This window comes from Aphelocoma coerulescens, chromosome 13, assembly GCF_041296385.1.
Source record: "Aphelocoma coerulescens isolate FSJ_1873_10779 chromosome 13, UR_Acoe_1.0, whole genome shotgun sequence".
Taxonomy (NCBI): Eukaryota; Metazoa; Chordata; class Aves; order Passeriformes; family Corvidae; genus Aphelocoma; species Aphelocoma coerulescens.
Genome location: NC_091027.1, coordinates 17046644 through 17063914, shown reverse-complemented (window position 1 = coordinate 17063914; position 17271 = coordinate 17046644). Strand labels below are relative to the sequence as shown.

Here is a 17271-nt window from a genome sequence, read left to right as displayed (position 1 = left end):
CAGCAAAACAAAAAAGGCTCGCAGATACACAACGCCATAATCAAGCACACAATTCTGTCCACAGGAGTAGCAGAGATATCTGGCTCATTAACCTAAGCAGCAGGAACTTCGTTTCAAATTCCTCAGTTCATACAGAAGACGGTATAAATTAACTACTGCACTATGATTGACTAAGAAGAGCCATTTAAAGGCAGAAGAAGGTGGGGTCTAACACTGCCCCTTACAACTGACAGGAAGTTTGATTGCTCAGGCACCTTCCAGGTGCTCTGGGATGTCTCCCTATAAGATATTCATGGGAACAGAGGACAGGAGGGGAACCCCTGGCAATTCAAAGATCATTATCGCCCACCCCCCGATTTCAGACAGAGCTCACTGGAGCACTTTTCGCTGACTCTACTACAGCTAACCCGGAATCATGAAGTATCTGCTGTGAACCTGGTCAGAATAAACTAAGTTTATACACATTTACCCTTAATGAAGTCGTTCTGTAGCCACAGGAAAGAGCTCTCATGTCCTCAAAACCCAAGGTGTAAGGAATTGCAGTTTGTTAGTAGAGTGTTACGTCAATTCTTTCTTATTCAAGTTGGCACGACATATTTTCAACAAAATACTGTAGAACAGTAGGAGAAGAGCTGTACACCCTAAACGGTGGGGACCATGGATAAATGTGTAATTAGACTTCATTCAAGTACTTAAATTGTCATTTGGTGGATCTCCTCAATATTTGATAAAAGTTTCCCGGGTCTTACTGGTCTATCCTTGTAGAAACCGATGTAATAAATAGTAAAAAAAAAAGTGAGAGCGATTAAAATAAGGTACAAATTATCCTCTCTTTCTGCAAAAAGCACAGACAAATAAAACTAGCTCTATTCATTTTCTTTTTTGAGCCCATTCTACACCTTCACTTGCTATTGAAAAGACCATCAGGGATTTCAAAAAATATAAAAATATAAAAATATAAAAATAATAAAAATATTCTACACCTTCACTTGTGAAGGCAAGGGCGATCAGGAATTTCAAAAAAAAGATTAGAATACCACGCAGGATGGAAAAACACTGTTAACAGCAGCTAACTGCTCCCATTACTGTTACCATTCCTGCCATTTCTGTAGCAGCATTTCCCACAGAATTGCTGACATTCTCGTCTTTCACAACTGGTGGATTGCCTGTCACTCTCCATTCATGTAATCCCACTCTCAAATTGCCTTGGAGAATATAATAGTGAAAAGGAAGAATTAACACAAGGGGTTTTATCCTGCCATCCACCAGCATCCAGGAACATTATATCGATTAAGACAAATCGATTAGGAAGGAAAAATCCCCAAAACCAAGTGTCAAGTTTGTTTTTCCCAGACCCGTCATACAGATTCAGCGCGTCTCCCTATATAGAATCGCCTTCACCGTTACCACGAATACAATTTAACACAACGTAACAGCTCTAGAGAACAACTTGCGTTTGAATCTGAAACTGCTACTGTCGAAAAAACAAGACCTGCGGCTTCTGAACGCGTACTCTTAGGAAAAGGAGTGACCCCAATTTCCCATCTCGTCACAGAAAAACATAGCAACACACCCCATTCACATCATCCGGAAAAACCCAGGGGAAAGAAGAAAACAGTCGGAAAGACTCAATAACAAGAACAGGAATAATCAGACTTACACACCTGAGCTGCGTCGAGGTCGGCGGGCGGCTCTCCCACGACGGCGCTGCTGCCGCTCGGGCTCGGCTTCTCGCAGGAATCCCCGCCCAGAAGCTCCTCCGCAGACAGGATGGGCACCGGCGGCGGCGGCCAAGCGGCCTCGGGCACGGCGCGCGCCGGCGCCGCCACGCACAGGTTGTAGGAGTAGGGCAAGGTGCCCTCGCAGAAGTCGGCCGGGAAGGCGGCGCCGGCCACCGAGAAGCGCTGCGCGCCCAGGCAGCGCAGCACGGCGGGCGGCCCGGCCCGCCGCAGCCGCGCCAGCACGGCCAGCGCCACGCTCAGCACCAAGAGCGCCGACAGCAGCGCCAGCGCCAGCACCAGGTAGAACTGCAGCTCGCCCGCCGGCGCCTCGGCGCCCGCCGCCCGCTCGCTCAGCTCCGGCAGCGCCTCCTGCAAGCTCTCGGCCAGCACCACGTGCAGCGTGGCCGTGGCCGACAGCGCCGGCTGCCCGTGGTCCTTCACCACGGCCACCACGCGCTGCTTGGCCGCGTCCCTCTCGGACACGGCGCGCGCCGTGCGCACCTCGCCGCTGTGCAGCCCCACGCGGAACAGCGCCGGCTCCGACGCCTGCACCAGCTCGTACGACAGCCACGCGTTGCGCCCCGCGTCCGCGTCCACCGCCACCACCTTGGCCACCAGGTAGCCGGCCTCGGCCGAGCGCGGCACCACCTCGAACGCCGCCGCCGCCGGGGCCGCGCCTCCCGCCGCCGCGCCACCCGCCCCCGCCGCCGGCCACAGCACCCTCGGCGCGTTGTCGTTGCGGTCCAGCACGAACACGCGCACCGTGGCCGTCGAGCTGCGCGCCGGCGAGCCGCCGTCCTGCGCCCGCACCGCCACCGCGAACTCGCGGCACTGCTCGTAGTCCAAGGAGCGCTGCGCGTACAGCGCGCCGCTCCGCGCCTCCACCGACACCAGCGCCGCCGCGCCCGCCGCGCCCGCGCTGCCGCCCGCCAGCCAGTAGCTCACGCGCCCGTTGGCGCCCGCGTCCGCGTCCCGCGCCTGCACGCGCACCACCAGCGCGCCCGCCGCGTTGTTCTCCGACACGTAGGCGCTGTACGCCGCCTCCTCGAACACCGGCGCGTTGTCGTTCACGTCCGACACCTCCAGCACCAGCTCCGTGCTGCTCCGCAGCGCCGGCCGGCCCCGGTCCCGGGCCACCACCGTCACGCGGTGCTCGGACGCCTCCTCGCGGTCCAGCGCGCTCGCCGTCACCACCTTGTACGAGCCGCCCGAAGACGCCACGATCGACAGAGGCGCCTCGCCCGACAGCTCGCACGACACCTGACCGTTCTCGCCGGCGTCCTGGTCGTTCACGTTCAGGAGAGCCACCACGGTGCCCGCTGGCGCGTCCTCGGGCACGGGGCTCGACAGCGACAGAATCGTGATCTCAGGTGGGTTGTCGTTCACGTCCAGCACCTCCACCTCCACCTTGCAGTGTGCCACCAGACCACCACCGTCCGTCGCCTCCACAGCCAGGCTGAATGCGCGCATGTCCTCGAAGTCCAGCGCCTCCTGTAGCGTGATCATCCCGCTCTCTGCATCCACCTTGAACTTCTGAAGCACTTTAGCCGGCATTTTCCCGAAGCCGTAGGTGATGTGGGCATTGGTGCCGGCATCGGCATCGGAGGCGGAGACGTTCAGTACCGGCGATCCCAGAGGCGCGTCCTCTCGCAGTCTGGCGCGGTACCGGTCCTGAGCAAACACGGGTGGGTTGTCATTGGCGTCGGTGACGTTGATCCAGAGCTGAGCGGTGCCAGTCCGGGGCGGGTCGCCGCCGTCCAGTGCCGTCAGCATCAGCCGCAGGCTCTGCTCGATCTCCCGGTCCAGTGCACGGCGCAGTACAAGCTCTGCGGATTTGCTGCCGTCTTGGCTCTCCTTCACCTCCACCGTGAAGTACTCGTTAGCTTCCAGCTCGTAGCCCTGCAGCGAGTTACTGCCCACGTCCGCATCCTCTGCCATGCCCAAGTAAAACCGGGCGCCGGGAGAAGTGAACTCGTTGATCTCCAGATGAAATTTGTTTTGTAGAAAGCGGGGTGCGTTGTCGTTCACGTCCCGAATGTCCACTTCGACGTGGAAAATGTTCAGCGGGTTGTGCACCAGCGCCTCGAAGCTGACAGAGCAGGTCTCCGATGCGCCGCACATCTCCTCCCGATCCAACCTCTCATTCACGTACAGGTTCCCGTTTTCCTCATTCACCAAGAAGTATTTCAGCTGCTTTTTGCCGGCAGACGCCACCTGCAGCTTGCGCGCCGGCAGCTCGTCCGCGCTGAGCCCCAGGTCCCGCGCCAGCGGCCCCACGAGCGAGCCTCTGCCCAGCTCCTCGGCGATGGAGTAGCGGAGCCGCTCCGCCGCCGCCCGGCCCCACAGGCACAGCAGCAGCGCGGGCAGCAGCGCTCGCCCACAGCCCGCAGCGCGCCTCTGCCGCCGCCTCACCGCCATTCTCGCTCGCCGCCGCTCGCCGCGCTCCTGCCTCCTGCCGCCGCCCTGCCTCCCTTCCAGCCGCTCTCGCCACACAGCGCACGGGCCGCCGCAGCGCAGCGAGCCCGCTCTGCCCGCCTCGGACGCCGCTGCTCCCCGCCCAGCGCCGTCTCTCGCCGCCGCCGCCGCCGCTGCTGCCCGTGCCGCTGCCGCTCTGGCCGGCGCCGGGCGAGCGAGCAGCCTGCGGGGGCAGGACGCGGCGGCGGCGGCGGCTCCAGCACCGCTCCTTGGCGGCCAACAGCGGCACCCGGAGGCGCCGCCACGCCACTGCAGCCGCCGGATGGCCGCGCTCAAGGGGGCCCGGCTTTGCGCGGGGCTCAGGGGCTGCGCCGGAGCTGGGGTCTCTCATCGACTGCAAACAGCGAGCGCAGCAGCACTTGCTTAACGACAAGCAGGAACTCTTACAATTACAGCAGCAACATCAGGCTAATAACAATTTATTTGTAGCTGAGATAGACATGGAAACAAGTATTTCACCTTATCAAATACTTTGGCATGCTCTGGTTTGAAATGGCATGAAAATCAGGAAGGAAATATGTGCTCCAATGAAATAAATTGGTTCCCTCATGCATAATCAGAGAATTTAAGCCAAAATCTGAAAAGAAGGTTGCTGAGATTATAAATTATCTGTTCCACTGGTACCTGAGGTACTGTTTGCCTAGGACCCGTGCAAAATGGGTGTAAATCAGAAGGACATTTTTACAGTGATTAGCACTTGTAGGGAAATGTGAAGCCCAGAGGTGTGGATTTGCCCTCAGATACATGGCACTGTACATGCATCCCTGGCAGAGAAAAAGAAAGTGCAAAGCAGTGCAGACTCTGCCCTGTGTTCGTCCTTACACTGACACTTCTTCCACTCAGAAAACCTTCCCTGGTTTTGGTGGAAACTTAAAAACAAGGCCTGCTACAAGAATTGATTATGCATTTCCATTGTTTTAATTTTCATAATCTCTAGGCAAACATCCCATCATGTGCCCAATCCATTTTAGGATTGCAAAATCAGCTGAATGATTTTCAATGAATTCTGAGTATTTGTATACAAACATCCATTTGAGCTCATTGGGGAGATACTTCAGTGCTGTGATTTTCATTTACCACAATGCCGCCTTAAAACCTCTTCCCTAGAGCACTTGGAAACTCAGAGAGGCCTCAAGGTGCAAGCTCGGCAAGCTGCAGGAATGTTAAAGGGTTATGAGTTCTCTCTGACTGGACTAAATGACTTTGCTAAGCAGCAGAGCAACAGAAATCCTTGGCACTTACTAAACCAAAGAAGAAAAACCAAATACCTCCCATTGCCATCATGGGACTGATCATTCCCTACTGTGACACATCAGGGCCTGTGCAGTGCAGGAAATCATACAGAGGAGCACATAGTTGTGTAGTGCTCAGAGACATAAGAAGAATCCCCAGGTAAGTGGAATTGGACAGCAGCATCTTACAGCTACCCACTTGCATTAAGCTTTTTTCATTTTCCTCACACACCCAACCATCTGTCTTCATTTGGTTCTCAATTGAATTTAGTGTTCACTGCGAAACAGCACTCACAAGTGGGAAACACAAACCATGGCCTTCCAGGAAACAAAGCCTGAAGTAAGATCCAAGGTGGAAGATGTAGTCACCACTTTTATGAACTCTGTCAAGCTATGCACTTCCCCTCTTTTATCACATGCACCGATCCACAAAGAACCCTGACTTCTATGGTCATCTTTACATCTGTTAACACATGACAAAATTAGAACACAGACGTACCTCCCTCACAAGTCCTCCTTCCACATCAGCTGTAATAAAATGTCAAGGCAAGAAAAACCGCACAAGCAATGCAAGGATGCATTAGGAGTACTTTCAGAGAAACTCACCAGGAGGACATCTCAGTCTTCACCGTGGGCATGGAAATTCATGCCTGAGAGCACCTGGATCCCACTGAGGTGTCAAGCTGGAAGTATGACCCTGAAGTCTTGTTCTGGCCTACAAATGTGACTTTATTAAACACTTAAGAGCTCTCATCTGCATTTTTATTATGTGGCCCGCTCATACCCCACAAATTTGAAGGCCTAAGTTTAAAGGCCTAAGTTGTGTCAGCTGTAACAGGTACACAAGAAACATATCTAGTGTCTAGAGGTAAAGCCCTCCAAGTAATTTCTTTGGGAAAAAAAAGCAAAGAAAACTGCACAGAAATGAACTGTGGGATCCATATAACAACTAGGGGAAACGAAATATTTACACCAACCCTTTAGATATTTCAAAATACAACACAACCACTCTTCCACCTGCCCTCTCTCAGTGCAGACAAAGTGCTTCAGCATGCTTGAACATCATGCAAAAGATGTCTGTCTCCTTTGCAGACAGACACCACTGAAAGAAGTTTCCCACACAACTTCTTATGGAGAACAAGGATCGCAATACAGGTCCACACATAGAAACTCTGCTCATCACTGGTATTTGAAGAAAGGCAAAATCTTCTAACAGGCATAAGCAATATGCAGTTCCGTTAAAGACTCAGATCAGAATCAACTGAAAGACATCATCATTCTTCCTCAGCATGTGGGCATTTTTTGAGTATATGTCACTCTGCAACCATTAATGCAAAGTATATGTCCACATCCAAGAGCTACCACTCTCAGAGAAGAGCTGTATCAGACATGATACAGGAGGATAAAATTAGTGACTTTCTGGCACATACTTCAGATAACAAGCCCCAAACCCAGACCTTCCTGGCAAATTAGACCCTCTCATCCTTATGTTTCTACCAATTTCAATACCAACAAAACACCAGCAGTAACTTCATACAAACAAGAGCCATTAAGAACATCAGAAGGTTTGGTTAAGGCTGGCAAAAGCTTAGTACAACCACAATGAAACTCTAGATCACAACTGTAATAGGACATATAGCTGGAAAAATGACATTTCCCCCAGCAGTTCTTAGACACAGAAGCCCTGAAGCATGCTTGCACTTCCCTGGGTATTGCTTGCAGACAAATTCATTGGAGAACTGCCATCCTCCTTCTGGACACAGGAAGAAGGGAGCTTGGTATAAGTGGCACAGGCCTTGGCACTAGGCATGACATGAAAGCACACCCAGATTACTGGATCACAGAACCCCCCCACTTTGCCTGCCTAGGGGCCAGTCTCTCTCTGGGGCCAGTCTCTCCCTGACTGTTCACCATTACTATGTTACAAGTAAGATCAGTGATTCTAGTGACATTTTCAGATAAAAATGTCACTAGACATACTAGACACACAGGCCCACCTTTACCTGGTCATGACAAACAGGTCAACAGTTTACCTACCATTCATAAAGAGCACCCCACTACAGGAAAGCAAACTGATGAACCCACAACTTGGTCGTTTAGAATCTGAACATAGTCATTTTATGCAGTCCACCAATGAACCATGGAAGTCAAAAATCCATATGTTTTCTCTCTCTCCAGCAGTACCTCCTCACACACTGGACGTGCAAGAGTCTCCTCAAACTCATTACAGCCTGTGTGGCTCTCTCTGACCTCTGTCATTTGCACTCCATTGTCCCCTCTGTCATTGTACTCCATTGAAAGAAAAGTTGCAGAGGCAACTTACCATGGCTAATATTTGACTTCTTAACGTGTGCGTATGAGAAGTAAGACAATTTCTCCCATCAAAATTTAAGGAAACAACACCTATGAATTCTGTTGAGACGTGAAAATGAAAGGCATGTATGGAACAGCCAGGCAAATGTAAGATATGTGATCAGATACTATCAAATTCAAGGGCCCAGCTTGAGCTGAGTACAAAGAACAAGACAAGAAGACAACAATTGCAAAAATTAAGAGATCACACTCGACTAGATTATGGCTCTTAGAGAAAATACATAATCTAGGTATTAAAAGTAGGGATGGAATAAGTTTCCTTACTGCAAAGCTCCTATCGTGATATTTCAGATTAGAACATATAATGCTATTAATTAAATACATTACATTAACCTGTAAACACACAGCAGAAACACTCCATGGTTCTCAATAGAATTGGAGTAATATCTGTTAAGCCACACTTATTTGGGAAGGAGAAAACTCATTACATTATACTACAGATGGGCACAGAAATCTTGTATCCCTTAACAGCCTTTTCCACACAGGGCCCAGTATTGGCATCTCCTACCTCTCAAAACTTGCATATTGTTTCTTGACCTTCATAGTTTCAGAAGAGTTTGTATCAAAATGCCACTTCAGACCATTTCCCTTCAACAAGCACCAGGATAACCAATAGACTTCAAACAGTTATCTTTACAGCTCTGTACTAAGAGGGAAGAAATGTCTGCCAAATACATCACAGAGAAGAAGCAGGAAGGCGGAAAACACTACCTGTCCTTCAAAAGATACTGGGACAGTGACGATCATATGAAACAGAAACAACGGAATTTAAAAAACACCCTGAGCCAAGAGTAGTCTCCTTTATCATGCATCCCCCACAAACTGGAAAGCTAAGACACGATCCCATGCTCACCATGGCGCAGGGAGAAGCCCTGCGATCAGCATGTCCCAAAATGAAGCCTTGCCTTCAAATATCGCAATGCAGGACACAGAAAAGGGAAGGGGAAGCGGGGGGAAGACTAGAAAAGCAATAGAAGAAAGAACAGTGGAGAAGAATAAGTACAAGGAACTCACCGGGAGAGCGGCTGGGTCCGCGGGGCGGGAGCCGGCAATATCCTCCTGCCCGAGCAGCGGCGCGGGCTCGTCGGGCGGCGGCCGGGCCGGCAGGGTGTCGCAGCAGCTGGCGCCCGAGAAGCGCAGCTGGCTCTTGCGCGAGTCGGCCGTGAGCGACACCTCGTGCGAGTAGGACTGCAGGAAGGCGCGCACGCCGTCGATGCCCACGAAGTGCGAGACCGGCACGCCGCGCAAGACGCCGCTGTCGGCCGCCAGCAGCTGCTCGCGGCGCCAGCGGCGCAGGCGCAGCGCCAGCAGCAGCAGCAGGAAGGCGACGAACAGGCAGGACACGGCGGCCACGGCCAGCACGAGCCAGCGCGTCAGGCTGCCGGCCGGCTCGCCCGGCGCCGCCGCCTCGGCCGCGCTGCCCAGCTCGGCCAGCAGCTCGGCCACGCTCTCGGCCAGCACCACGCTCAGCGTGGCCGTGGCCGACAGCGCCGGCCGCCCGTGGTCCTTCACCACCACCACCAGGCTCTGCCGCACCGCGTCGCGGGCCAGCGGGAAGCGCGCCGTGCGCACCTCGCCGCTGTGCAGCCCCACGCGGAACAGCCCCGGCTCCGTCGCCTTGGCCAGCTCGTAGGACAGCCACGCGTTCTGCCCCGCGTCCGCGTCCACCGCCACCACCTTGGCCACCAGCGCGCCGGGCTCCGACGAGCGCGGCGCCAGCTCCACGCCCGACCAGCCCCCGCCCGACGCCGCGGGCGGAGCCGCGGGCGGGTACAGCACCTGCGGCGCGTTGTCGTTCTCGTCCACGATCAGCAGCCGCACCGACACGTTGCTGCTCAGCGCCGGCGCGCCGCCGTCCTCCGCACGCACCCACAGCTCCAGCTCGCGCACCTCCTCGTAGTCGAAGGAGCGCAGCGCGTACAGCGCGCCCGTCTCCGCCTGCACCGACACGTACGACGACAGCGGCGCGCCCCGCACCCGCCCCTCCCACAGCCGGTACCGCACGCGCGCGTTCTGCCCCCAGTCCGCGTCCGTCGCGCGCACCGTCAGCACCAGCGCGCCCGCCGCGTTGTTCTCCGCCAGCCGCGCGCTGTAGCGCTCCTGCGCGAACACCGGCGCGTTGTCGTTCACGTCCAGCACCCGCAGCGCCAGCACCGCGCTGCTCTGCAGCGCCGGCGATCCGCCGTCGGCCGCCCGCACCGTCACGTTGTACTCCGACACCTGCTCCCGGTTCAGCTCTCTCGATGTCACCACACGGTAATAGTCCTCAAAAGACTTCTCCAGCCGGAACGGGACATCCCCGTCAAGCGAGCAGCGCACGTCACCGTTGGCACCCGAGTCAGGATCCTGCACATGCAACAAGGCTACCACGGTCCCCGGCGGAGCATCCTCCGAGATTGCACTCACGGCCGAGGATACTGTCATTTCGGGCGCATTGTCATTGACGTCTGTCACAGTGATCGCAACTTTCGCTGTGTCAAAAAGCTCTCCTCCGTCATGTGCCTGCACGTCCAGTTCGTGGGAGGAGATCTCCTCGAAATCTAAGTCGTCTTTAACAGTTATTTCTCCTGTCTCAGAGTCGAGAGAAAAAAGTTCTGAGGCTCGGTCTGAAATTTTGTGGAAGCTGTATTTCACCTGCCCGTTTAGACCCTCATCCTCATCGGTGGCAATAACGGTGACGAGGACGGAGCCCACGGGCACGTCCTCGGGCACACGCACCGTGTACTCCGCCTGGCTGAACACGGGCGCGTTGTCGTTCGCGTCCACCACTGTCACTCGGATCCGAGCCGTGCCCGTCCGTGCCGGATCGCCGCCGTCGATCGCCCTCAGCACCAGCTCGTGAAACGCCGCCTCCTCCCGGTCCAGCGCCTTGGCCAGCACCAGCTCGGGCCGCTGATCGCCGCCGGGGCCCGCCTGCACGGCCAGCGAGAAGTGCTCGTCGCCGCTCAGCTCGTAGCTCTGCAGGGAATTCCGGCCCATGTCCGGATCGTGAGCCTCGGCAAGGGGAAACCTTGACCCCGGGGCTGTCGTCTCGCTAAGTCTCAATTCTTTTTCTGCCTGTCGAAAGCCGGGTGCATTGTCATTAATGTCCGTGATCTCCACTTCGATTCCGTAAATCTGCATCTGTCCCTCCACTATCAGCTCACAGCGCAGCACGCATTTCTCCACCAGCCGGCAAAGCTGCTCTCTGTCGATCCTCTCTGCCGTCACTAAATGTCCCGTCTTCCCATGCAGAGCGAAATACTGCGTCCTACCTTTGTTCAGGATGCGCATTCCGGGATCGCTGAGCTCCGGCAGCTGCAGCCCCAGGTCCTTGGCTACGTCGCCCACGAACGAGCCCTTGGGCATCTCCTCGGGCACCGAGTAGCGCAGCTGCCCCCACGCCGCCTCCCACGCTGCCAGCAGCACTCCCAACAGCAGAGCTCGCTGCCGCCGGCCCCAGCGCCTCCCCGCCGCGCACATCTCGGTTGCGGTAGTGTCGATTCTGCTCCAATTCCGGCTCTCTCTTCGACTTTCCACTCTCAGCCGCTGCCGCCGGCCACTCTGTCTCTCTGCAGCACGGTTTCCCACCGCGGGGACGATCGCAGGCCGTCCGCCGCCGAGACAGAGCGCAAGAGCGATCGAGCGGGTCCGCAGCGGGCGGGGCTGCAGCGCTCCGAGCTTCCTCTCGCTCCTCTCGGTCAACAGCGGCGCCCGCAGCCTCCTGCCCGCACTGCAGGCACCGAGCGCTGCCGAGCAATGCCCGCCCTGCTTTGCCCACGGGCAGCTCGCGTGGGCTGGACAGTAGCCACTGAGACATCAGGTCCTGTCCAGCGGCCACTTCCTTCCTTGGGTTTTCTCCCTGCGATCTCGTCATTGATCCTCCAGGTGATCACAACCGACAGGAAGGCAGAGCTCTCCCTTGGTATCAGTATTTCTTCCACACTGAAAAAATCACTTCCTAGTATCAAAATACGTTCTGTAATATTTTTTTGCTCACTGTTAAGTTGTAGCATATACTACGACCTATCCTATGAGGAGAACAAAACCTGAAATTTAGCCATCGTTCTTGAATTAGTGGCACAGGGACAGCAAAAAAAATAGATGCTCTGAGACACAACATGCGATAATCAGACCCCTATTCCCGCTCTCAGAGAAGCAGAGCTCATTAACCCAAGTGGCGGATTTTCAGTCAATACGGAACATGGTCTAAGTTATATTATCTACTCCATTTGCAGTGACTTAGATAAGACATTTAAAGGCGGAAGAAGGGTCGATCCACTGAAACTCACGACTGTAACACCCCGATACCCATATAGCTGCGGAGGAGGTGGGCTGCTCTGCCAGCTGCCCGGTGCTCTGCTATCGCTCAATAGAAGACCTTCCTTTTGGCACCGTACAGGAGGAATCTCCTCTACTGCTCGAAAATCATTCTCCCCCACCCCGCAGTTTCCGGCTGTAAGTCACTTGATCATTCCTCACTGATTGTACTGCGACTGACCATGAGGCAGGAAGCACCTGCAGTGAGCCTGGCCAGAACCCTCTGCTTGTCTCCCCGCAAACTGCGGGGCAAATGGTAAAGAAAAAACCCAGGCGTATCTGCCTTGGCTCCTGTCCCTATTCTGCGGCCCAGCGTAGCAAAATCGATGGTGATTGCACACACAGATAACAATTGTCTTTAAGGTGTGATTTCCCTTCTTAAGAAGCCACATAGCTTTAGGGTTTGTATCGTTTATACACATTTAAACTTAAACAATTAATTCGATAGTTTTAACGACCTGGAAAAAGCTTTCCTTTTGTCAGAAATCACGATGCAAATGCTTGATGTTTTTAGAAAAGTATTCGCCTAATTACTCATTCTTCATTTTGGTTGGACAACTTTTACACTAAATAAAAGTGCAAAAAGACTTTATTTGAGTGTTCAGTTTCTGTCATTTTGCATACTGCCTTGTCATTTTTGGTATGTATAGAAGCCTGTCCCGGTAAACAGGCAGATAAAAAAATGACTTTTAAAAGCGGCTGAGAGACCTAATTTCTCGGTTTAGTATTCCACAATCCACGTGATCTACCAGGTGCACGCACCTCTCTTTGAGAGGAAGGGATCGGATAAAAGAGAGGCTCTGAAATAAAACTAGACCTGGGGTTTGGGTTTGGTTTGGTTTGGTTTTGAGGTCCCATTCTTCACCTTCACCAGAAAAAAGGGAGGTAAAAAAAAAGACAGAAAGGACTGCAGAGAGAAAGAATGACTGGAATAAGTAACCAACCCCGCCTATCATTTCTGAAGGAACTTATCCCAAAATACACTCGACAATCTTCCATCAGGGAGGAACAACCTGTAATTTTTCCTTTTATGTCGAAAACGCACACATCTCAGGAAAATAACCCAAATAACAAGCAACCCCCCCCCCCCCAACAAACTCTAAGTGCCCAACAAACTCCAAGTGCCAATTCAGTTTTTGGAATTCTGTTATGCAAAATCAGCGGATCTCTTTCTGCAGAGCAAGAATCCGTGTTCTCCCTGAACTGATAAATAATTGTAAAAAAAAAACCTTTGAAAAATCACGACTGGATATTATGTATTGGTCCCATTAATGCTGCCTTTTCTGCAGCAGCATTTCCTCAAAACATGGGACCCTACACGGCAATTTTGGAAACAGGATCAAAAACCGGGTTTGCATCAGATGAATAATATTCGGGAAAAAAAATAGTCAGCCTCACTAGACCTACAATATGTGGAGCAGCCTTCTCTCAAAACATGGGAGGGCAAACAGAAGAGGGTTAGAACAACAAGTAACTTCTCAATCAATAGAGCCAGGTGCATGTTCTCTTTCGGAGTCAATACCGAAATAGTATTAACCAACAGATAATGCTCAGATCTCGAGGAGGTGCAAGTACATAAATCTGCGGAAAAGGTGATCAGATGGAGAAATCGTGAACAACAAGCATCCAGCCCATCTTTGCGTTATGCACAATCACTAATGTACCGCGTTCACAGCTAATAACTCAAACAAGAGTTTTATCAAAAGCTTTAAAGAGAATCTGAAGCTGAGGGCCCCGAAAAAACAAATGCCGGGGCTGGCAGCAGGCTGAGAGTGGCATACCTGCTTTTCTATGTCGTTCCTTCACGGACCATCACCCCCAAACCACATACTTCATGGGGGATAGGAAAGGAAAAGAGAAAGCCTGTTAAGAAAGGCTCAAGGAGAACAGCAGGAGCTCACGGTTTTACAGACCTGAGGTGTGTCCGGGTCGGCGGACGGCTCTCCCACGACGGCGCTGCTGCTGTTCGGGCTCGGCTTCTCGCAGGAATCCCCGCCCAGAAGCTCCTCCGCAGACAGGATGGGCACCGGCGGCGGCGGCCAAGCGGCCTCGGGCACGGCGCGCGCCGGCGCCGCCACGCACAGGTTGTAGGAGTAGGGCAAGGTGCCCTCGCAGAAGTCGGCCGGGAAGGCGGCGCCGGCCACCGAGAAGCGCTGCGCGCCCAGGCAGCGCAGCACGGCGGGCGGCCCGGCCCGCCGCAGCCGCGCCAGCACGGCCAGCGCCACGCTCAGCACCAAGAGCGCCGACAGCAGCGCCAGCGCCAGCACCAGGTAGAACTGCAGCTCGCCCGCCGGCGCCTCGGCGCCCGCCGCCCGCTCGCTCAGCTCCGGCAGCGCCTCCTGCAAGCTCTCGGCCAGCACCACGTGCAGCGTGGCCGTGGCCGACAGCGCCGGCTGCCCGTGGTCCTTCACCACGGCCACCACGCGCTGCTTGGCCGCGTCCCTCTCGGACACGGCGCGCGCCGTGCGCACCTCGCCGCTGTGCAGCCCCACGCGGAACAGCGCCGGCTCCGACGCCTGCACCAGCTCGTACGACAGCCACGCGTTGCGCCCCGCGTCCGCGTCCACCGCCACCACCTTGGCCACCAGGTAGCCGGCCTCGGCCGAGCGCGGCACCACCTCGAACGCCGCCGCCGCCGGGGCCGCGCCTCCCGCCACCGCGCCACCCGCCCCCGCCGCCGGCCACAGCACCCTCGGCGCGTTGTCGTTGCGGTCCAGCACGAACACGCGCACCGTGGCCGTCGAGCTGCGCGCCGGCGAGCCGCCGTCCTGCGCCCGCACCGCCACCGCGAACTCGCGGCACTGCTCGTAGTCCAAGGAGCGCTGCGCGTACAGCGCGCCGCTCCGCGCCTCCACCGACACCAGCGCCGCCGCGCCCGCCGCGCCCGCGCTGCCGCCCGCCAGCCAGTAGCTCACGCGCCCGTTGGCGCCCGCGTCCGCGTCCCGCGCCTGCACGCGCACCACCAGCGCGCCCGCCGCGTTGTTCTCCGACACGTAGGCGCTGTACGCCGCCTCCTCGAACACCGGCGCGTTGTCGTTCACGTCCGACACCTCCAGCACCAGCTCCGTGCTGCTCCGCAGCGCCGGCCGGCCCCGGTCCCGGGCCACCACCGTCACGCGGTGCTCGGACGCCTCCTCGCGGTCCAGCGCGCTCGCCGTCACCACCTTGTACGAGCCGCCCGAAGACGCCACGATCGACAGAGGCGCCTCGCCCGACAGCTCGCACGACACCTGACCGTTCTCGCCAGAGTCTCTGTCCCGCACTTTCAGCAGGGCCACAACTGTGCCTGCCGGTGCGTCCTCGGGCACAGGACTCGAAATCGACGTCAGAGTAATCTCGGGTGGGTTGTCATTCACGTCCAGCACCTCCACCTCCACCTTGCAGTGTGCCACCAGACCACCACCGTCCCTTGCTTCCACTGTCAGGTCGAAAGCCCGTGTATCCTCGTAGTCCAGCTCCTCTTCCACCGTGATCTTTCCTCTCTCTGCATCCACCTTGAACTTCTGAAGCACTTTAGCCGGCATTTCCCCGAAGCCGTAGGTGATGCGGGCGTTGGTGCCAGTGTCGGCATCTGAAGCTGTCACGTTCAGCACGACTGATCCCAGAGGCGCGTCCTCGCGCAGGCTGGCGCGGTACCGGTCCTGAGCAAACACGGGTGGGTTGTCATTGGCGTCGGTGACGTTGATCCAGAGCTGAGCGGTGCCAGTCCGGGGAGGGTCGCCGCCGTCCAGTGCTGTCAGCACCAACCGCAGGCTCTGCTCGCTCTCCCGGTCCAGCGAGTGGCGCAACACCAGCTCTGCAAACTTGCTGCCATCCGTGCTCTCCTTCACCTCCACCGTGAAGTACTTGTTCGTCTCCAGCTCGTAGCCTTGCAGCGAGTAACTGCCCACGTCTGCGTCCTCGGCAACGCCCAAGTAAAACCGGGCGCCAGGAGAAGTGAACTCGTTGATCTCAAGCTGGAAATTTTCTCGCAGGAAACGCGGTGCATTGTCATTCACGTCCTGGATGTCCACTTCGATGTGGAAAACGTTCAGAGGGTTCTGCACGAACGCCTCGAAGCTGACAGAGCAGGACGCCGACTCGCCGCACATCTCCTCCCGATCCAGCCTCTCATTCACGTACAGGTTCCCGTTTTCCTCATTCACCGTGAAGTATTGCTTCTCCTCGCTCAGCCGCAGCTTGCGCGCCGGCAGCTCGTCCGCGCTGAGCCCCAGGTCCCGCGCCAGCGGCCCCACGAGCGAGCCTCTGCCCAGCTCCTCGGCGATGGAGTAGCGGAGCCGCTCCGCCGCCGCCCGGCCCCACAGGCACAGCAGCAGCGCGGGCAGCAGCGCTCGCCCACAGCCCGCAGCGCGCCTCTGCCGCCGCCTCACCGCCATTCTCGCTCGCCGCCGCTCGCCGCGCTCCTGCCTCCTGCCGCCGCCCTGCCTCCCTTCCAGCCGCTCTCGCCACACAGCGCACGGGCCGCCGCAGCGCAGCGAGCCCGCTCTGCCCGCCTCGGACGCCGCTGCTCCCCGCCCAGCGCCGTCTCTCGCCGCCGCCGCCGCCGCTGCTGCCCGTGCCGCTGCCGCTCTGGCCGGCGCCGGGCGAGCGAGCAGCCTGCGGGGGCAGGACGCGGCGGCGGCGGCGGCTCCAGCACCGCTCCTTGGCGGCCAACAGCGGCACCCGGAGGCGCCGCCACGCCACTGCAGCCGCCGGATGGCCGCGCTCAAGGGGGCCCGGCTTTGGGGCTCTGTGGTTTCTTTCAGACTGGAATCAGCAAGCGCAGATGCACTTGCTTAATACGGCTCCAAAGGAGTTGGAACAGAGTCTCTGTCGGGTGCTTTAATTCATCTCCTTGAGCCGCAATGAATAGTCAGAAGTAAATATTCATGTCAGTTTGATAAAGAATGTAATCAAGGCGTAGCTGTAAGATGGAGAAACAATATTGTAGCTCTTGAAGTCTCTTAAGAGCTTTTTAGTACTCTGTTAGTTATCTTTAAGTCGTGTTTCCTTATCTGGGACGAATTACTCTGATAAATAGATCAGCCTAAAGCAACATTTATAGCATTATAACATAAGTATAACATATATTGTTTTCTTTCTGATCCAGAAATGTTCCCTCTTTTTCATCTCTTTTCTCCAGAGCCTGGCAATGGAGAAATACAAAGCCACATCAAGTTTTTCACAGAACT

At 55.9% G+C, this 17271-nt stretch overlaps 2 protein-coding genes across 2 annotated transcripts; both read right to left on the bottom strand.

Annotated features, from left to right (window-relative positions):
• Positions 1-1628: 1628 nt before the first annotated feature.
• Positions 1629-4291, bottom strand: LOC138118378 (protocadherin gamma-B5-like). The gene has a single exon (XM_069029313.1). It carries the CDS (start codon positions 4137-4139, stop codon positions 1629-1631), a length of 2511 nt encoding a protein of 836 aa, XP_068885414.1. The 5' UTR covers positions 4140-4291.
• Positions 4292-4495: 204 nt separating this feature from the next.
• Positions 4496-16628, bottom strand: LOC138118376 (uncharacterized). Its single transcript, XM_069029312.1, has 4 exons — positions 14014-16628; positions 12263-12342; positions 8816-11513; positions 4496-4558 (listed from the first exon to the last, which is right to left on the bottom strand). The coding sequence occupies exons 1-4, from the start codon at positions 16474-16476 to the stop codon at positions 4496-4498; spliced, it is 5304 nt and encodes a 1767-aa protein (XP_068885413.1). The 5' UTR covers positions 16477-16628.
• Positions 16629-17271: the final 643 nt, after the last annotated feature.

Coding starts and splice junctions, on each gene's coding strand:
- LOC138118376 (XM_069029312.1), bottom strand. CDS start 16,476: ATGGCGGTGAGGCGGCGGCAGAGGCGCGCTGCGGGCTGTGGGCGAGCG. Junction 11,514..12,262: donor GGTCAGTCGCAGTACAATCA/GTGAGGAATGAT, acceptor CGGTGCCTGCAG/TGCGGGCAGGAGGCTGCGGG. Junction 4,559..8,815: donor CGGACCCAGCCGCTCTCCCG/GTGAGTTCCTTG, acceptor CTTGTCGTTAAG/CAAGTGCTGCTGCGCTCGCT.
- LOC138118378 (XM_069029313.1), bottom strand. CDS start 4,139: ATGGCGGTGAGGCGGCGGCAGAGGCGCGCTGCGGGCTGTGGGCGAGCG.